At 37.1% G+C, this 20,601-nt stretch overlaps 1 protein-coding gene across 8 annotated transcripts in view; it reads left to right on the plus strand.

Moving 5' to 3' along the window:
• The first annotated feature begins 665 nt into the window (after window positions 1-665).
• Window positions 666-20,601, plus strand: part of LOC139971372 (papilin-like) — an 88,437-nt gene continuing 68,501 nt past the window's right edge. For 2 of the 8 annotated variants that reach the window (XM_071977738.1, XM_071977742.1), the window contains exons 1-2: window positions 668-1,046; window positions 14,973-15,051. In XM_071977738.1, coding sequence (XP_071833839.1) covers window positions 14,974-15,051 — 78 coding nt within the window. In that variant the 5' untranslated portion in view covers window positions 668-1,046; window position 14,973. Of the gene's footprint in view, window positions 1,047-9,551; window positions 9,731-14,972; window positions 15,052-20,601 lie in introns of those variants that run through there. The other 6 variants (XM_071977743.1, XM_071977745.1, XM_071977744.1 and 3 more) reach the window with 5 other exon arrangements.

The raw sequence follows: 20,601 nt of genomic DNA on the forward strand, positions 1-20,601 counted from the left end.
TCCTTACATTATATTGACATTATCGTTGCTTTGTTTATTCATCGTTTAAAGCGATACTAAATAATCAGCCTTGATGTATGTATCCATTAGGGAAGGCGCGTTCACTGAAATTCATCAATCTTGACATACGCCAATATCAATCATCTTCATATTAGACGTGTAAAGTTAGTTATACTTTCACACTTGTTTTGTTTCTGTTTTTAACCTAAAGAATTAAGACTCTAAAATAGTTCAAAGTTCAAAGGAATATTTCCAAGCCTCGTAAAGGGAGCACAGTGGGTAGTTCGTTTCACTAGCCTATGATATTTCTATAATCTTAAGTAGGTATCGTTTGGGGGCTACGTGGACTCACTCATATCGGAACTCGTTAGTAACTGATACAAGTCCCATTAATCATACCTACATACTATATAGTCATCGTGACTATAATACCATGTAAATATCGACACGATTTGCTTGACGTCTGTAACAAATTTCGAACTCTTGGTTTTTTCTCTTCTTGTGAATGAACATCCAAAGGTTATATTTGAGTGGCAGGATATACGAAGATAATTGATTCAATATAGGCATATGCGGTACTTCATGACGCATGCGTACACAGTCGAAATACTTCTAACGCAATCTTCACGTGCAGTAATAACTTGTCCAGGTCCGTTAGAATGTGAGTTGTTAACTTCGTTCTTGTTTATAACCCGTACAGAGAGATTTGCGGGGTATCACACCGCCGGTGTCAGGTGAATCAACAACGTTATAAGCAATGTACTTTTCGAACTTTCGGGACCTTTCTCCTAAGATAATGGTATAACACGAGAGAGACAGAGCTTCATGCCCAGTCTATTGTGAAAGGAAATAATAACATATCTCTAAATCACCTTGGACGCTGGAGTAGAGTCATATATTTACTGGTCCGTCGATTTTTTAAGTGGTGGTGCGCTAGTTTTGTAAATCCTCGTTAACCTTGTTAAAAGGACACACTATACGTACAGAGACAGATCATTTGATCAACTTTTCTGACCAGTGCGCAGGTTAAGGCATTAATGAACAAGGTAAGTGAAGGATAATTATTTCTCCAATTTTAATGATAATATTCATAACGACTCACTCTGTTGAATATATCGAGTCACTCCCAGATTAATGTATGTCGTCCAGTTACAGAGTTGTTGACAATTAACAATTCATAATCATGGACATTAAATATGTATCTAAGAGACTGACTTCGGTCAGCTTGCGGCTTTGATAAGCCAATGATGGCCTCTTCGCGAGTTCCTGCTTGCAGGAGGATCTAATATACATATACATACATATATGTAAAATTATGTATACATTTCTGTGGGTTCACATAGTTATTATATCTCTTAAGATGACATTTGTTGGTAAATTGTGTTCTCATTCTATAGTAGAAGTTTTTTAAGTATAGGTGCAAGAAAATCAGTTTCAAAATTTAAACATACCCGAATTATTTAAGCACGGAATATAATTCTGACGACTACCCTTGAGTTTATCATGTGTAGGCCCAGTGAATATACTCAGTGTTCAAAACCATTGTTCAAATTTTGTGTGGAGGCTACGTGAAGGCTATGAACTTTTATCTCATATATGGTTCATGTGTATACCGGAGATGACATCTTCGCACTTCTGTAGCAATTTGGCCGTTTTGCATAGTATTATAACTATGCTATACCGGATAAATGATTCCCTGAGGTCAATAGTCATGACTGGGGAAGTGGAATTAGGGCGGGGGGATTAGGGAGGGGAGAGGGAGTTGGGGAGGGGAGGGGAGGGGAGGGGGAATTAGGGAGGGGGGGTTAGGGAGGGGAGAGGGAATTGGGGAGGGGAGGGGGAATTAGGGAGGGGAGCGGGTTAACTACGGTGACAGTTGCAACCTTCACATGCATTAATTGTGACATAAACATGTGTGTGTGCGTGCGTATTGGGGGTGTACTACATGGAACTTGACCCTTTGCTTGTGAAACACCGTATCTCACTGAAGGGTAGTTGGAGAAATGTCATGCATGACAGCATAGTATGCTATCCCATAATGAGAACAAAATCCTATTGCGTTTGATAGAGTTCATAGGTCATGTGAACGGTCTGAAGATTTCAAATTGTGAAAACTCGTAAAGACGGTGGTCTAATCGTAAATTTCGTAATCATTAAATTTGCAACCACAACAAGAGATTGTTTCTCCGTTTGCTGCTGCACACTATACACTATATTTCTACTGTACTCCTAGTACTGCACTTTCTAATATAAACTTGGTCTGCAAATCGGATCAACAGTGCACTGTGTTCCGATGGATTCAATGTCGGGCCACCCACCTCGTCCTAATCCTTTCGAATATATCGTTCGTGAGGTCCACATCGACCAAATGCGGACGCTGTTAACTATATAGAACTGCAGAGGGATCGTTTGGATTTTCACTCTCTTTGTTCTCGTCCGAGAAGAAACACGTTCGTTAGGTCTGTGATGTTTATTTACATACGTCATCGTAACCTCAATTTACATTCCGGTTTTTGCATTGTAACGTAATGATTTTTTTCCTGTACCTCGTGACATCTTGCTAAAATATATGCTACAATAGCCAATGTGTATTTTAGGTACATGACCTCACCTTTCAGTTTGGCAACCGAGACAAAGCAAAAAGTTGACTGAAACTAAAACTAAATTGACTCACACATGTAAAGACGCTGTTTCCACCCACCTCCTCCGTGGGCCATTTCAACCCCCCCCCCTCCCCCGCCCGCCCGCAAAGAAAACAGCGTTGGATGGAAGCTTATTACGACACAGTCGAGTCGAAACCGTTATTTGCATACTTGTGCAAAGTTCAACTAGTGTAATTGGGGTGACGTTGGGTTGAGAAATGTTCTTTTTATATTTAAGAACAATATAGGCTCATATACAGTACCAATGAAAACTGTTTCGAACCAAATTAACTTGATGGTGACGTCATCACCCTAGTTCCTGTATGATGAATTAAATGTATGGATGATTCTAAACGTGGACGGAGTGAATGCAGGAGCATGGAAGAGAACTGGCTGAAATATGGATCCTTTATTACGCATAGTATACACTTGTATCATCTCTGAAGATTACAAATACGATATCGGTTCGTGAAAGCATGGAGCTATAAACCGGGGAGCTCCATGGTGAAAGTGACCTCTCCAGAGACGAATGACCAAACGACAAAACTCGCACGAATTCTCGCAAGCAGTAATCTCTTTTAGGGGAGCCTGCGGGTCAAGTAATACGGCACCTGTCCCATTTATTGCGGGCCTGCACCTGTCACACCATAGATTTTCATTTTGTAAAGGCTCTCTGAGCACACAATTACATAATGTATATCATCTTTACAAACATATAGTTCTAGTATTACAACAAGTAAGAACACATGTTATTCAGTGTAATTCGTTTGATCTACTTGAGTATATTGTTTGTCTGTTCTTGAAAAATAAGCACGGCATAGTTTGTCTAACAAGTTGGCATTTACAAAACCGACAAATCCATAAATAGCACCAATCTCCACTTAAGCAGAAATATATAGGCCGATAGGCACGATGGCAGTTCAGTAACACAGCTGGTATACTTATGTCATATGTATAGCTTTTTTCATACATGGTATGATAGGTGTATCCTTCGGCCGTTAAAACGTATCCATGCATAAACAGACAAACTAATGTTGGTATATCAAATGAGTTTTCTAACAGCGGGAAGACTAATTCCTGAATATTAGTTCCTGCATTGTATCGAAAGGCTCTCCTCATGTAATTGTTAGAGAACCTCTGAGTACGATAAAGCTAGTATTCCCTATAACAGAAGGGGAAAAAAGATAGAAAAACAACTTAAAGTACTTTTTCCTCATTTTTCAACTCCTTCGAATTTTCGATATCATTTTGTTATAAACCGTTTCTTTTTGATTAATATTCCCCTAAATATGACATTTCATACTACATGGATTTCATAATCATTTCCGTAATCACCAAAATGTATTGTTTATGTGGCAAGTATTTCAGGAAGTAATTGAAGGCCATTAAAAATATATAAACCCTCAGGGATTGATATTATGTCAAGATAGCTGTGATACCAAAACCCATATATCCTAGATTTAATCAACCAAAATATAATCCGTTCTTATCCCTTTCTCTCTCTCGCTACACGCGGTTACATTGAATAAACGCTTGCATCAAACGTAATTTCATTTTCTTTGTGTTCTTAAAAGTTCAAACAATATTCTTTTACAAAAGAATAAAAGCTAAGTCGTTTCTGGAAGAGAACAATTAATATTAAACAAAGCAGGAAGGTTTCAAATAGGCTTAAAGATTGTATCTCTATTGTTAGACTTTTATTTCTTGGTATGTATTTCCGATGTATCTTATCCTTCCTTCTAATGAGAGGTAACTGAAGCTTATATCAAATGACCTAATTTATGACTTCCATGTCTGAGCTCTCGATATTGACAACAACTTTAACTATATTGATTAGAACCAATTCATAATTAAGGATTTCCACTGTATGAGCTCTGCATCTTCAAAGCAATACATATTGATTAGTACCAATCGATAATTAATGACTTTACACGGATATCATTAATTAAGTACATGTGAATAAGACCAACAGCTTCTTCCACCACTCCCTTCTATTTGGAACAAAGGAGAAAGGAAGCGTCCAAGGTGAAGAGGTCGAAATAATCTTTGAGCATCCACGTTTACATACAAGAGCCTTATTGTATGTATATTATATGATGTTTGTATATTAATGTATAGCTGCATCTAGAATTTAATTGGCATCAGTCTGGTGATCATATATATATATATATATATATATATATATGACATATAAGTCAACATAGTTCACTCCAACAATTAGGGCTGAATCGAAAAAGAAGAAAAAACAAACCCAGAATACATTGTATTATCTATATAGACATTGTCAACCTAGCTTTGCCAATATAGGTATACATACATACATACATACATATTTACATACTCATAATTTTGTATTGATCTAAATACTCTGAACATATTTACATACTCATAATTTTGTATTGATCTAAATACTCTGAACCAATATAGCCTAAAAACAAAATGTAGGAAGTTATAACAGATTCTAGTAGTTACACGAAAATATTGGTCTCGATCATATTCCCATACCGTACTTGTTAAGGTCCTTTACTTTTACATATATGCATTAGACTATACTATTGTAATTTTCAACAATACGCTATTCGCTGATTTCGACAACCGTTTGCAAGTTGTAAAAGCGATAAAATGCATACAATGTTGCTTGGAAGTTTCGACTTTCGAGGTCAGCTTTATTCAACAAATTTTTCTCCTTTCTCTATGTCAATATCTAAATAAACCCAGGTATGCGTTACTAATACATTACGAGACTGTACAGTTATTCTGAACTGACACGTATATATAGTCAATAGGTAACAGGGAAATAGATTCCTTTAATATTTCGAAAGTATAGGTTTATTTAACCTAATTGTTACGTAGGTAATGCAGACGCGGTATTTGGTGTATGTTTACAATATGAATGTGCCCTTAACATTTGTACCACCCTGTTCCATTGATTGTGTTAATTGGCTCAACCGCAGCAGTATTCACAACACATATCTATCAATCACTTATTCCGAGGAATTCAAAATGGTTTACCTTTACAAGCAATGAACTAATTTCCCCGCTGTTAAGCAGGTTCGATTACTAGTATCATAACCTGCACTCTTTAAATATATCGACATTATGAGATGTGCCCGGTTCGGACGTGACCATTTTGAAGTTATGTGGATAATAAACGAACGCCTTTTTACCAGATAAGGGTATTTACTTGTTGAAGGTTGAACGAGGAGATGAAAGGTGCGAGTACAGAAGGGGAGGGAGGGGTGGGGGACGGAAACAGGAGCTCCCGCAAAATTGCAGAAATAACTTTGCCGGTTTATTGATATTACTCGTCGGTATATTCGTGATTACACCACCCTCGGTGAGGGAGGGAGGGAGGGAGGGAAGGGAGGAGTATCATTTTGGCAGGTAATTTATTACTTATCCGGCGATGAATGATAATTGGGTAACTTTGAGGACCTTTCTCGATCTGTTAATATAGTTATAGCATGTACATTAATAACCAAGTGTACGTTGGTTCGTCCACGTGCTGGACATATGCCCATCTGGCAGCTATTTGTTATAATGTGAATAATATACTTGAATTTATGGAATGTTGTGAAGATGTACAGTTGTCTACACTCGAGTCGTTTTTGGAAGAAGCGGGATATATCCTACCGTATGTATCGTTTTTCAACTTGTTAAGTTATAGAAGTTATTGGAAAACGCTAAAATGTTGCTTTTAATGCTTTACATATACTCGTGACTTGTGTTGCTCCACTCTGCACCTTATCACAGATGTCCAAGACCCCACATATACCCAGTATTGTTCAAATGCCCCCCGTTCCCTACGCAACAAACTTTTGAATAACATTACCCATCATGCATCCTTGAACAAGGCAGTATTAAAGAAGAGAACGCAGTGGAAGACGATGCGACTAAAGTTTCAGGCTCTCACACATTTTTCGGCTTTCTCACAATTTCCCAAAACATACACAGTCCGCGCATCAGTCCATAAGTCAGATATCTATCTATAAGCCTATGCCCGTTGGGATCTCCCATAATCGACGATCACATGCCACACCCCCTCCCACCCCCTCCCCCATCTCGGTTATTCTTCTTGGCGAAATTTAACCCTGCTGTTGTGTTTTGGGGACACATCAAGGATCAGGTGCCCGGTGCTTTCGAATTACATATTGTATTTTTCGAACTACGTCACAAAGGTTTATTGCACAATTTTCATAATTTTATGTATAAATTTGATCTAAAGAAGTTTTTACGATATACTTACTAGTGTTTACACGGTTCCAAAAATCGGGAACCGGGTACCCGAGGGCCGTTACCCGTCGGGTATCCGGGTACCCGGAAAAAATTTGTTTACACTCGTGTATCACGATTTTCAAGAAATTACATATTGGATGCTGTAATAAATGCATTATATTCTCTACTGACAATGTTTTCATGTTCAAATACGTAGGTGAAAGATAAGGTATAAAACCTCCCTCAATAATTTTTATTTGCTTCTGTTTCTTTCATTAACTTGTTAATAAATAAATTATTAAATTATAATTAGCATTACTACTAACATCGCACTGCCGCCGCTGCTTATGCTAGCTCGTGCACATCTATTGGATCAAACCATATAAATATCCAATTTAGCTCTTAAACAGTTTTTAATACTTCTACTATCTATTATGCAGGCCCAGGGTTCGCATTAGCCGCGAGATTGCGCGATTCGCGCAATTTGATCGCATTTGGAATAAACGATTAGTAAAAAGCCACTTGCGATTACTATTTTTTAGTTATCCCGTCTATAATCCATAAACATCGCGTAAAATTCCTTGTCAGCCTTTCTTTCTTTGAAATAAACGAATGAATAAATAATAATTTCTTCCACATGGTAGCCTAACACCACACTAAGTCAATGAGAAATCTAGCTAAGCCTAACCATCTGTTTATTTGCTGGAGTTGTTACGCAGTTATAAGACATCCATGGAATACTTTCGTTATTGCTGTTACGTTCGACCACATGGTTGCCTAACACCACACTAAGTCAATGGGGGTAGTCTAGCCTAGCCATCTGTTTATTAGCTGAAATTGTGACGCAGTTATAAGATATCTATGGAAAGCTTTCGTTATTGCTGTTATCTTCGACCACATTGTAGCCTAACACCACACTAAGTCAATGGGAAATCTGCCTAACCGTCGGTTTGCCATTTTTTTTTTTTAAATCACACTTTGCTTAGGATTCGGGTAATAACTTAGGAACCGGGTAGTATCACGTCGGGCGGGTACCCGGGTACCCGGATAACCCGTGCAAACACTAATACTTACCTCATTTAGTTCATTACTATTTTTATTTTTTTAATTAAATGCTTCCAGTTTGTATTTTTCTTTCACGTAGAACACCTTGAAGAAACGGAAACGTCCTTCATCTCCGGCCGTTTCTTACACTACCATAATGTGTTTTCTCATAGACATTTTTGCCCAAAATATTTATTTTTAATTTGTGACCTATTCTTTGTGGTTGGTTGATATATCAAGAAGAAATTAACTGAAACCAATATTATTTTATCATCGTGTGGACACAAACGTACCACATCATCAAATCTACTATGAAGCTGCCACACGCCTCCACCTGTTTTGATTTTTAAGTCGCCGTTGTTTAAATCTCCATTTTGTTATTTCCCAAGTCCAATCTGTCGTCAGATAACTTTCCTTGCCCCTGGGGGTGTTTCTTTCACATTTGTATACCTCAGCTATGGAATTACTAAAATATGTCTGCATATACATCTGGTAAACCTCATCACACCTGAGAGATGCAGGGGAAAAGAATGTCAGGAAACTTTACCCGAAGGCCACTTGTTCTATCACAGCAACTTTCACGCATATTGTTACAATCACAAAGACTAAAAAAAAATGAGAGTATTTGTGCACCCTCTGAGATGTGGTTTTGATCCCCCGCTGAAAGGAAAACTTGCCGGTAAATTTAATTTACTTGTGAAGTGAAATTATCTCGGAAATTATGTCCAATTATATCAGCAAGGATAAAATTGATTTGAGTTCGGCGTGTCTTTGAACGAAAATCTACTCGCTCACTTTCTGTGCTGAAGTAACGTACTCCGTAAGAAAATGGTATGAGATATGAACCACCAACGGTCGCAGGCTTCTTCTCAGTTAGGTATCTTCGATGTTACTCTTTTCCCCGCTATGGGAAGTTTACAAGGAGTTGCTTTGATTAATTAAAGTGTTTTTCATTTGTCTTTGGTTTCATTCTGTCATTTAATTGTTGGCGATCGACTCTTTCATGTCCCCCACCTCCACGTGCCAACTAATTATGCCCAGGGGGTGTAGGATGAGGGTTGCAGTGGGGAGGGGATGGGCGGGAAGTGGTTGGTCCCCACTTGTTTTAGTAGAGTACCATAATCAATTTCCGTACCCTACTTTTGCGGTCTGGATCCCTTAATGTTGGTTCATGAAAGAACTTTCCCCTTCCCCTGCTCCCTGAAATGTTTCAATGTAACCACCCCCCCCCCCCACACACACACACAAACACGCGCCCGAACACTGATCTTTGCTTTTTTTTTAATATGTATTAAGAGAGCCTTAACTCTTGATCATCTGTACTTTGCTTCCCCAACTCCCGCCCCCCCACCCCTCGCCACCCCACCTTGTGAAACCGTTCGGCGTCCATCATCGCTCATGCAAACCCAAGTAGTACAGCCCAGTCATATCTCTTCGCTATATTCTATTCAATCTCAAAAGTGGTACGGGTCCCAGCCTAATCTAGTATATATGTCCACAGTCCTCTTGTATTCCAGCTTCGTGAACAATGGATTGTGTGCTTGGCAAAAGGAATGTGCTGATTGGCTAAGGAATACAACTTTTCTCATTGGTTGAAGTATGCTGTTGTACACGTGATCAGAATTCAACATTAACAATAACCATGGTAACTGTCCTAAGGATCGTCTGCCCGAAACGTAACTTTATAAAACTTCCTAGCTCGCCACTGACATCGTGAATGTCATATAGTAATGTGTGAAAGAGAAGTAGTCGTTCAGCTTAAAAAACGACAACAACAGTGAGAAAAATAATACCAGGGAAGCTCGTTTTACGTTACTGAGTGAGCCAAGGTTAATTATCCGTAACGAAGATATGAATCCATAGCAGGTTGTTTGTTGGGCCTTGAGTAGCCAAACGTTAGGCCTACCTAGGCCTAAGCTATAGCCTTTCGTCAGATTTAAATTTGGAAGAATTAAACACTAACAGTAACATTAGGCCTAAACTCAAGATTTTGGTAGGATTGATATAAGACTCGTATTAAAAATATACCAGATTTGTGACTATCCATACATCGTTCCTACAGTGTGCACCACTGAGGTTCAACCATGCCATGGCAGTTATAATTTCATGTACTAAAGTTAGACTCTGGCTAGTAACAAGTAACATTAACGTTACACTTGCCCTTACTATTACAGTTGGCCCACTGTTTGAGCTAGGCTAAACTTAGTCAGATACTTAACATTACAGTAACTGCTATGCCTTCTGGATTCAAATTTAAATGCGTGAAATGATAAACAGCATGATCAAAGAGAAAAGGAAACAAACATACCACATCAGTCTGTGACAATATAACTAAAGAAAACCACCAATGTAAGGAGGGACAAAATACTTAGATCCTGTATATTCTGAAGTTCTTGAACACATATAGGTGGGTGGGGGGGGGGGATGGGGAGCAATGACACAGTAGTCTGAATAGGGGCATGACCCCCTCCCTGTGCTCTAGGAAACAGGACGATCAATTCTGTCTTATGTTAGGTCTCAGACACTTTAGGGCACCATGCAAATCATGGATGTACTATGATGCAAGGCCTGCTTTAGAGATAACACGCTACTCATCAATTTTACCGCCCAAAAAAAATTAGTGAAACCATTCATCATGATCCTTTTAGCTGACTGGTTTAGACATTAGTAAATGAGAAGCATGTGTTGGTGCAGTAAAAAATTTATCAGTTTTGTCTTGCCATGTTAATTGAGCCACAAGTCAATAGACTCATAGCCAAAGTCTGATTCCCGAACACATTATGCATACTATAAACATGTAATTCTGAAGCTGCTCAAATCTTCTGGCAGTCTAGAATAAACTTGACTTATCTAATCATTATCATAAAGGCAAAACCAACTATACTGACAGTCTGAAGTTATGTGTGCAGTTAATGCAGTTTGATCCAACCCAGCAAAAGTTTAAGGCAGATATTGTAGTTATCCCCATCAAGAGTAAGCACAAGGAATATTTTTGAAGTTAAGGCTCAGTAAGCTTATCAGTTTTGCTCTATTTTGCAACTTTTGGTTTCATACATTTCATCTTTCTTGGGGTCTGTGATGGAACGGTATTCTTTCTCTTTAAAAAGTTAGTTTAGTGTTACTATTTGGGGAAAAATTTAAAGGAATGACTGATGCCAGCCATCAAAGCCGGAATTGTGACTGATTGGAGTTGCAACTTCACTGTTATTGTAGACAAGGACGCCAACTAACATTTGAGGTGGTTTATGCTGCAAAATTATGCAGCAGTAAGGAATAGTGCAGTACTAGAGAAAATGCTTTCCACACAAGACTATACAGTGGTCAACTGCCCAAATTGTGTGGTGATATAGGCCATCCACATTTCCTCATATCCATGAAAAAACTACTGTGTATGTTTTCCTCTTCAATGGTATCATTTTAATCAATTGTAAAGATTGCTTAACTCTTTTTTTTTCCAAATGAAACAGTAAATTCTTTAGCCCTGTTAAAGAATTAACCTGTCACAAAATACAAAATGTTTTATAGTAACATGGGGGATGCATACCACTGTGTTTTCACCAGAAGATGTCCATGGTGGGCCATTTGTATCAGACCACAGGGAATTGACATCATATTATAACGTCATTTAAATGGTTTATATCTACCAAGTTAAATCCATATTTCTACTGCAATTGACTTATGCTTGTGTAAATTGCAAAGTTTTGGATTCGTTTGGAAACGTATCTGACAGGATCTTAAATAAAAAATTTGTCTAAGTAAAATCCATCTTTATCAGATTTTCCCCAGAGAAGTCATTCCTGATACTAACAATTTTTAGGTGTATCACTATCATTAACTGTTGTAAGACAATCATTTGATTTATCCATTCATAAAGACTAATTTTCCTAAAGATTGTGCCTTACTGATCTATCATTCTTATTTACAGATCAACTTAACTGTAGTCTTAGGGAATGATAGGTTAATGATTTGATACAGGTGTCTGAAGTCCAAATGATAGATATCATGTGTTGTCAAATCTAAGTTGATAATAGAATGACTAACTTAAAGCTGTTTGTGCAATTGAACAGCACTGCTTTTCAAAGGTGGTCAATTTAAGGAGAATGATAGTTGTTCAAAGCGTTCAAATTTGGTCCTACTTTGGAAGACTATAAGATTGTTATTTAAGTCTGAATGGTATTAGATCACAGGGGATAATATCATGTATGCTATGAAAAGTGTCGAACTTGCTGTACAATTATAAAGGTTGCAACAACAAAGAAGAATTGCAGTTTTGTTTGTACACAGAAGCCATAGTATTTTATGACAGAAAATTTTAAGTCGAGATAAATTTTTATACACAAACTTTTACACAGTATCAAGTGTCAAATACCTTATATTCTTTAAATTAATTTTTAATTTTATGTAAATGGTAAGGGTGATTATTCATAACAGAAAAGCGTTTGGTACTTCAATAAGGAATATCACTCTAGATAGTAGATGCCAACCTCTGTAACTGGGATCATGACCATATTGTAGTCACTATGGTATTCATTTGACTATAGATCAACACAAACATCAGAAGAAGAAGTGCTGCACATGATTTAAAATAAATTGTATTATGATGACACATCATTTTAATACATAAACGACATGAATTTTGTAAAAGTAATCTGCAGAAGAGGTAAGACGTGATTTTAAACTATTCTCTGGAAAAGGATGACATGGGATTTTATCACAGTCCTCAGAAAATAAATTATGCCGCATTATCATTTAAAAAAATCTAGGATGAGAAAATAGATTGGCATTCAAATTGTAAAAATCATTGTTTTACATTCATGTCTTTTAAAGTTTTGTGTTTAATTTTCGACAATATTGGCATGACATAATCGGTCATTGAATTTAACTGATTAAAAGGCACTTGAATACTAGCTTGTTCATTTTATTTCCATGAAGATGTAACAGGGTCATGTCATTAGACATAAAGAAAGATTGTCACTAGCATCATGTAATTTGTGGGATGTGAAAACATATTACATATTGTTTTGTATTAATTTATGAGGTTATAACTTGTGCATTTGGAGCAACCTTGGAAATTGCTGTATCCACATATCCGTCTTTTTAGTTAAATTGAAATGTTTCCAATGATGTGTAGATATGATTACATGGTTGGCCATGCATGAAGAAAAAACCACAGATTGGCACCAGCAGTCATAGATACAAGATTTCTGCAAATGAAACCATGGTTAAGGTACTTTATACATTACACAAATATATATGAGTTTGACTGCCTTAGATACATTCCTGATACACTAGCATTGGTTTGAAGGATTTGCACTGACACAGTTATGATTCATCCTCAAACACTTGACTGGGTCAAACATGATTGTGTTATGATAACTGGGATTGTACAACATATTGGCCCTGCTATTTATGTATACACTTGTTACATCAGCAGTAAATGACATTTCAATGGAGACACATTGTCATATGTTGACAGATTTATTATATTGGTAGGGCATGATGATCCTACCATAAGAATGTTATTTGGAAGTTTAATTACTAGGGTAGCTTGGGTATTAAATGTGGCTTCAGAAATAAAAACCCTCAGTAACATAGATATTACTGTGGTTCACTGGCAGCTAGTAATAACTAGGTAGTAGTCAGTTAAAGGAGAAGGCTCTTAGTTTACAAACAAGCTTGTGTGCACAGTACATTGAGAGAAGCTGGTCAACATATGTATAGTCTGTTTACAGCATGCACTCAGTACAAATCTATTGCATGGTTAGTGCTTACATGGCTCTTGCAGAAAACTTTCCAACTTTATCTGAGCAAGTTGCATATCACTTTCTCGGAATGTCCTTTGTCCCACCAATGATTGCTCCAGCTCTACTGGAGGTCATGGGTAAAGGCCACTTTTTAGCCTAATAAAAATTTCTGAAAGTTGTAAAGAGCATATTCCCTGGGTTTCTAGACCAATTTACCAATAATTATGTGCACAGCCCAGAACCTTCCACTAGGACTAATCCACGGCCCACAACACCTTCACTGCCCAGAATCGATAATCAGAATGCATGAGAACTAGCAATTGGGCTATGAATGATGTCAGCATGCTATGAAAGCTGTCAAGAGGTCTGTTGGAGTCCTGTTACCCAAAGATAATTGTTTGCAACCCACCTTTGGATGGCTTCCCATACTGTGCAAACTTTTGTTGTAGACATTGAGGCGTGTTAGATTTATAAGACAGCTAAATGCTATCGGGATGGGGGGGCAGGGTGGGGGAGGAGGGGAATGTGGTATTAACATAAGAATGGTTGTCAAAGGTGGGTGGGGAGGGGAGGGGAGGGGGATGAAGTGATAACTAAGAATGGTTGTAGAAGGTAAAGCAGCGAGAGGCAATTAGGTAGCAATTAGTGCAAAGTTGGCCATTATTGTATTTGACAACTTTACACTTTAAAAGTTAAGTTGAAAATATATTAATGTGTAAAATAGGTTTATTTTCTGTGTTCACCCACTTTGCTATATTTCTATTGTTCATCAGTGTTGAGTGTGCAATCTTATGTGATTCTTGAGAATGTTTGGCATATTCAAAGCACAGGAGGCTTCTGGCACTTCCTTTTATCCTGCACACCCTTAACCGTATTAATTTCACATCAATTGACTTTCATAGGATCTCGTCTAAGGTTCATAATTTCAAGACTATTTTGCTTTAGTTTTAGGCCTACTCTAGCAACCTAGTACCTACACAATTTATCCAAAATCCCAAGCACATTTGTCCATGTTTAATGTTAATTCTAACTTCCAAGTACATTTGTTCCTGTTTGAGGTTAGTCCCAATGTTGACATGTTTACTCCTAAACTTCGTCCATGTTTTAGGTCAGTCCTGCCACCCAAGTATACATTCCCTATGTTTGTGTTCAAAGACACGTAACATTTAGTATTTACTAGAGTCTTATAGAAAGTATCTTAACTACAAATATGAAAGTGGGGAGAATCGATTCTGACAAAGCTTTGAATACGTGAATTTGCTGACAATAGATAACCAGAATGTGTATTTCATCATAATTTAATTACTTCTTTTTGGTTACCTTTCAGGATGAGGCTGCTAGCAATTCCATTGGTACCCATCCTTTTGCTCCATTGTGTGCTAATCTTCACTGCAGCTGATACTGAGGTAAGTTAACTTAATTTGTGAAGGGAAGCCTGCTACACCTCTATTGTAGTCAATCAATTTGTCCTACTTTGTACTTTGGTTTGTCGCAGTTCTCTCAGAAGTAGAGCATTTAAAGCAAGTTCTTACTTATACTGTTGATGTCAGGTTAGAGTCACAAAGGTCATATCTACAATGATCAGATTGAAAGGAATGTCCACTATAGAGACATCCATTCATCTTTAGCAGGGTACTAATCAACCTCTCTAATCAACCTATTTAATAAATCTTATTGATAGAAAATACTTCACTGATATTCAGTGCATACCCTCCTACAATGATTGCATAGATGTCTATTGTTGGTAAGAAACATTCTACAAAGTTAACGGTTCAGTGAATGTCATCACATGGATAAAGTTATGTTATTGAGGTGATATAATATTTAGTGAGATGAAAGCAACAAGAAGAAGTTCTTCAGTGACTGATCCGAGACGATTTAACCATGAATAGACAATGAGGTATATGACTCCTCAATTTCTTGGAATAATGTGGAGTGTGAGAATTAACAACCATTAAAGTACTTCGTATGATATTTTTTTAAATTTTAGTGTGCCAAATTAATGTATGTTGTGACACCAGGATAATGTACCAGCAATCAGTATTGTGCTCATGTATTTCTATAGCAGGCTTCTGAAAATTGATGTTAACTAGTAATTTTTGGAGAAATCTGTTTTGCATCTTACAATGTAGATGATTCCTAGCTGAGGTGCACCCCATCACACACCCAACCTTGTTTCACTTGGAGGTTGGAAATCCAGGGTACCCTCTGTGGTATAAGTATGTTGTTTGCACATTGATCTTATGCTAAGGTAGGCCCATGAACTAAAGTTAGTTTATGGTAAAGTAGGTTAAACATTTGATTAGACAAGCAAATATAGACATGTAGGTATATCCAACGGCTTGGTCTGAGCAAATTGTTGATCTGGTTTCATTGGAGGATTAGAGAGAAAATATCAACAAATAGAGGTTTTCAATTCAGCACATGCTTTTGCATTACAGTATCACTTAGAATTTAAGGAGATCAGATCTCATGAAAGGTATTTCCTCTATATTTTTCTTTGGTCTGGAAATCTGTCAGCCTTCTGAAGTGTTCAGATTGAGATCATCTTTTTAGTACAACTTGCATGACATTCTGCTCAGTGCCCGAAATAATTATGTATTTAAAATATCTGCAGTTGAACAATTTGTTTGCTGACATCAATTATGTACATGGAACATCACTGAGACAGAAATAGTGTTGATATTTCCTGATCTACAGTATGCAAGCTCCATAGACCTAAATTGTGCTGTACTCAAGTTCTCAACTGTTAAAGGAAAGACCATGCAAGTACCTAAAATCATATTCTGTTACTAAAAGACTAAACTTGAGAATTGGCGTCAGGAATGATAAATTTTGACAAGAGGTTTTCCAATTAAACAAAACAAATACCTTACTTTTGTGGCATACAAACTTTCCTATATTTGACTATAAAGGGTACATTTAGCTGGATGTAAACTGAAAACATATATATATATATGTAGTTATGTACATATATGGCTTGGTCAGCATAACACTAATTTGGCTACCCTTTGCACATTGCAATAATAAGTATAATTAAATTGATATTGCAAGCTCACTGTTTACTTTTGAAGTGAAGCACAGATATGTCATGTGTGCAATTTCTTTTGGATTAGAGGTTCTTCACCTCTACCTTGCAGTTATCAGAATGGTTTCAGGAGTGCTCTTGCAGGGAGAAAACAACAGACACCTCAGAGACATGGTACAATAAACAATAGTTACAATGCCTATAGAGAAACAAAATGAAAGTTAATTACAAAGAATATTGTGATACATGACAGTTTATCCTGGCAATGAAATATTAACCCATCTTCTTGTCAATATTTGTATATATGTACTGCTACAATACCTTGCTGTATTTTTCTTAACCCTATCCTCGTCCATGTTTACACTGTAATTATATTTTCCCCTGTCAAGGCCAAAAGAAAAAGTGTTATGTTATTAATGTATGTACTTCAGTATGCATTATAATATCAAACATCAAAGAATCTATATTCTCCCAGTTGATTGCAACTTTCATTAATATTTCAAAAGATGGGAGGGAAAAAAAAGCATTTGCTCTTGGCATTATTGTAGTCGCAACTTTGCTATTTTGGTCTACATACTGTACAGTTAGCATCAAGTGAATAAATTATTTTCCTCTGTCTGAAGTTCCAATGACTTAGTACTTCAGTTCTCATACAAATATTGGATGAATCATTCATGAAGGCTCCACATCAGTCATCATGGGAATTGCAAGTACTCATAGTTCGTTCCATCATGAGCTAACTATAGTGAAGATTGTCTGCTTCTCATTATAATTGAAGAATCCAACATCTTCATCTTCTTGCAATAAATAGAAAATTATTTTAAATGTGTTAACCAAATACAGTCTTTCAGTTTGATGTGTGCCTCAAATCAAGATGGCCTCCAAATGTCTAGGTTTTTGAGACTGTTTAAGTTGTTTATGTTTGGCATACACAGCCCAGTTTATGAACATATCTCTCTGTGCTAGAAGGTTTGTTTGCCGTTTATCCGTCATGACAGTTATAAGGTGGTTCTATAAAACTGTGCTTAATGCTTATCAATTTTAAGTTGACAAGTTTTATTCTCTCTAGCTTATTTCACTGCTTGAAAACTTCATTTGATGCATTGCAACTGTTTGCATCCTTTTACCCGAACATACGCAAAATTTAATTCCTACTGAAAGTTTTATGAGTACTATATCAATAATGACATTGAATAAAATAGAATTTCAACATTCAATAAGTCATTCAACTTGTTTAATTAGTTTTTATGTTGCAGTTACAGTCAAATTTTATTATGTAACCAAAAGCTTTAATTTTCATAACGGACATAATTGCATCATTAATGTTTGACAACGTGCACTGGTTCCATAGAAGACTGTGCATTACAATACAGTAGCTGTCTGCCATTCATAAACATATTCCTGTTGCCTTCAGATTTTCACATGTATGTATGTATACATGTATTTTAGATCCTAGCTCCTGCAAGCAGGAACTCGCGAAGAAGCCATCATTGGCTTATCAAAGCCGCAGGCTGACCGAAGTCAGTCTCTTAGATTCATATTTAACGCCCATGATTATGAATTGTCAATTGTCAACAACTCTGTAACTGGACTACATACATTAATCTTGGAGTGACTCAAACTTGGGACCACATGTTACTTAAACAATGTTCTGTGCTAAGCATGTGAAGTGTTCTAAGCATGGTTTCGTCATTTCTTCATTTCGTAAGTAGTTGAATTGACAACTGGTAACAGCAGTTTTTTGCAACTGTGAGTCTCATGAAAAGTAGGGTGGTCAGCTAGGTTTGTCAATTCTACTATGAAAGATGGGGTGTCTACTAGTGGTGATCGTTTGTTTGAAAGAGAGCTATGTAATTTATGTAGAGAAACTATAACTATACTGCAATTGCAACAAGAAAACTGACCCTAATATGTCATTTTGGGGATTCCAAACCTGACAGCAAATCTAAATATTGGTGATGATTTATATTGTCAAGGCAGTGTACAAGGTACAATTCAGGCAAAGTGGAATGTTTGTCAAATTTCTTAATTATAAATTTGATACTTGTTTTAGTAGCATACTAAAGGTGAAATTTCTCTAATGCGGCCTGAACTGAGTACAATGCAGACATTCACCAGTCAATGGTAACTCACTCTGGAAGCATTGTATAGTCGAGTGAACTTATGATTCATTTTTGGTTCCTTGCTAAAAGCAAAGGAACCTATGTATTCAGGTTGGCGTGTGTGTGCGTGTATGTGTGTGTGTGTGTGTGTGACACTTTAGATTGTATGCACGATAACTCACAAGGGATTGACTGATCATGATCAAACTTGGTGGGTGGGTGGCCCATAGTGAGTAGATGAACCCTATTGTTTTTGGTGCCCACAAAGGTCACGAAAGGTCAGTTATGGTCCAAAAACCCAAAATACTAAAACTGCAATAACTCCCAGTGCCAATGTGCGACAAGGTTGATATTTTGGGACAAGTTGTGAACTGGTTAGGGGAACATTTTGAAACTTAATGGTCATATGATCTGAGGTCACCAAAGGTCAATTAATGTTAAAAAACTAGTATTTTTGCGATAACTTGAGAACGAATTGTCCGTTAGGGTTGGGAGTTGCTTCAGTGTAATCCAATTGTCGACCCACATCTGGGTGACCCTTGACCTCAATTTGACCTCTGGTGACCTTTTCATGTTTTGGGGATTTTTACAGTTTCGATGCTATTTTCAGATGTCAAAGGTACCTTCCGATCATAAATATCGATAGGTTGACCCCTGTGTGACCTTTGTGTGCGAACTTATATGGGGTCAAAGTTTTCGGTCGGAGTTAGGATGGCTGTACAGACTTGCCGTGTTGATTTTTGGAATCAGCAGATCAAACTACATTTGAAACCAAGGTCAAAAGGTCAAAGGTCACATTAGAAAAAATGTGCTTAGTTTGGGAGAAAACGGGCGAAAAAGAAAATGTTTGGTTTTGATGCTAGATTTGGATATCAAAGGTACCTTCCGATCAAAAATGTCAATGGGTTGACACCCGGGTGACCTTTGTGTGTAAAGTTATACAAGGTCAAAGTTAATTTTCAGACATTTAATGCAATAACTCCCAGTGCCAAGGTGTAACAAGGTTGATATTTTGGGACAAGTTGCAAATGGTATAGAGGAATATTTTCAAACTTAACGGTCATGTGATCCGAGGTCATCAAAGGTCAATTAATGTTAAAAAACTAGTATTTTGGGTGAGAAAATGGGCAAAGAAAAAAATGTTTGAATTTTTACAGTTTTGATGCTATATTCACGTCTCACCAATCAAAAATGTCAATAGGTTTACCCCAGGTGACCTTTGTGTGTGAAGTTATATGAGGTCAAAGTAAATTTTCAGACATTTAGTGCAATAATTCCCAGTTCCAAGGTGTGACACGGTTGATATTTTGGGACAAGTTGCAAATGGTATAGGGGAATATTTTTAAACTTAACGGTCATGTGATCCGAGGTCACCAAAGGTCAATTAATGATAAAAAACTAGTATTTTTGCGATAACTTGAGAACGAATTGTCCGTTAGGGTTGGGAGTTGCTTCAATTTAATCCAATTGTCGACCCGCATCTGGGTGACCCTTGACCTCAATTTGACCTCTGGTGACCTTTTCATGTTTTGTGGATTTTTACAGTTTCGATGCTATTTTCAGATGTCAAAGGTACCTTCTGATCATAAATGTCAATGGGTTGACCCCAGTGTGACCTTCGTGTGCGGAGTTATACGAGGTCAAAGTTAATTTTCAGACATTTAATGCAATAACTCTCAGTTCCAAGGTGTGACACGGTTGATATTTTGGGACAAGTTGCAAATGGTATAGGGGAATATTTTCAAACTTAACGGTCATGTGATCCGAGGTCACCAAAGGTCAATTAATGATTAAAAACTAGTATTTTTGCGATAACTTGAGAACGA

The sequence above is a fragment of the Apostichopus japonicus genome, chromosome 8, assembly GCF_037975245.1.
Source record: "Apostichopus japonicus isolate 1M-3 chromosome 8, ASM3797524v1, whole genome shotgun sequence".
In the NCBI taxonomy this organism is placed as follows: Eukaryota; Metazoa; Echinodermata; class Holothuroidea; order Aspidochirotida; family Stichopodidae; genus Apostichopus; species Apostichopus japonicus.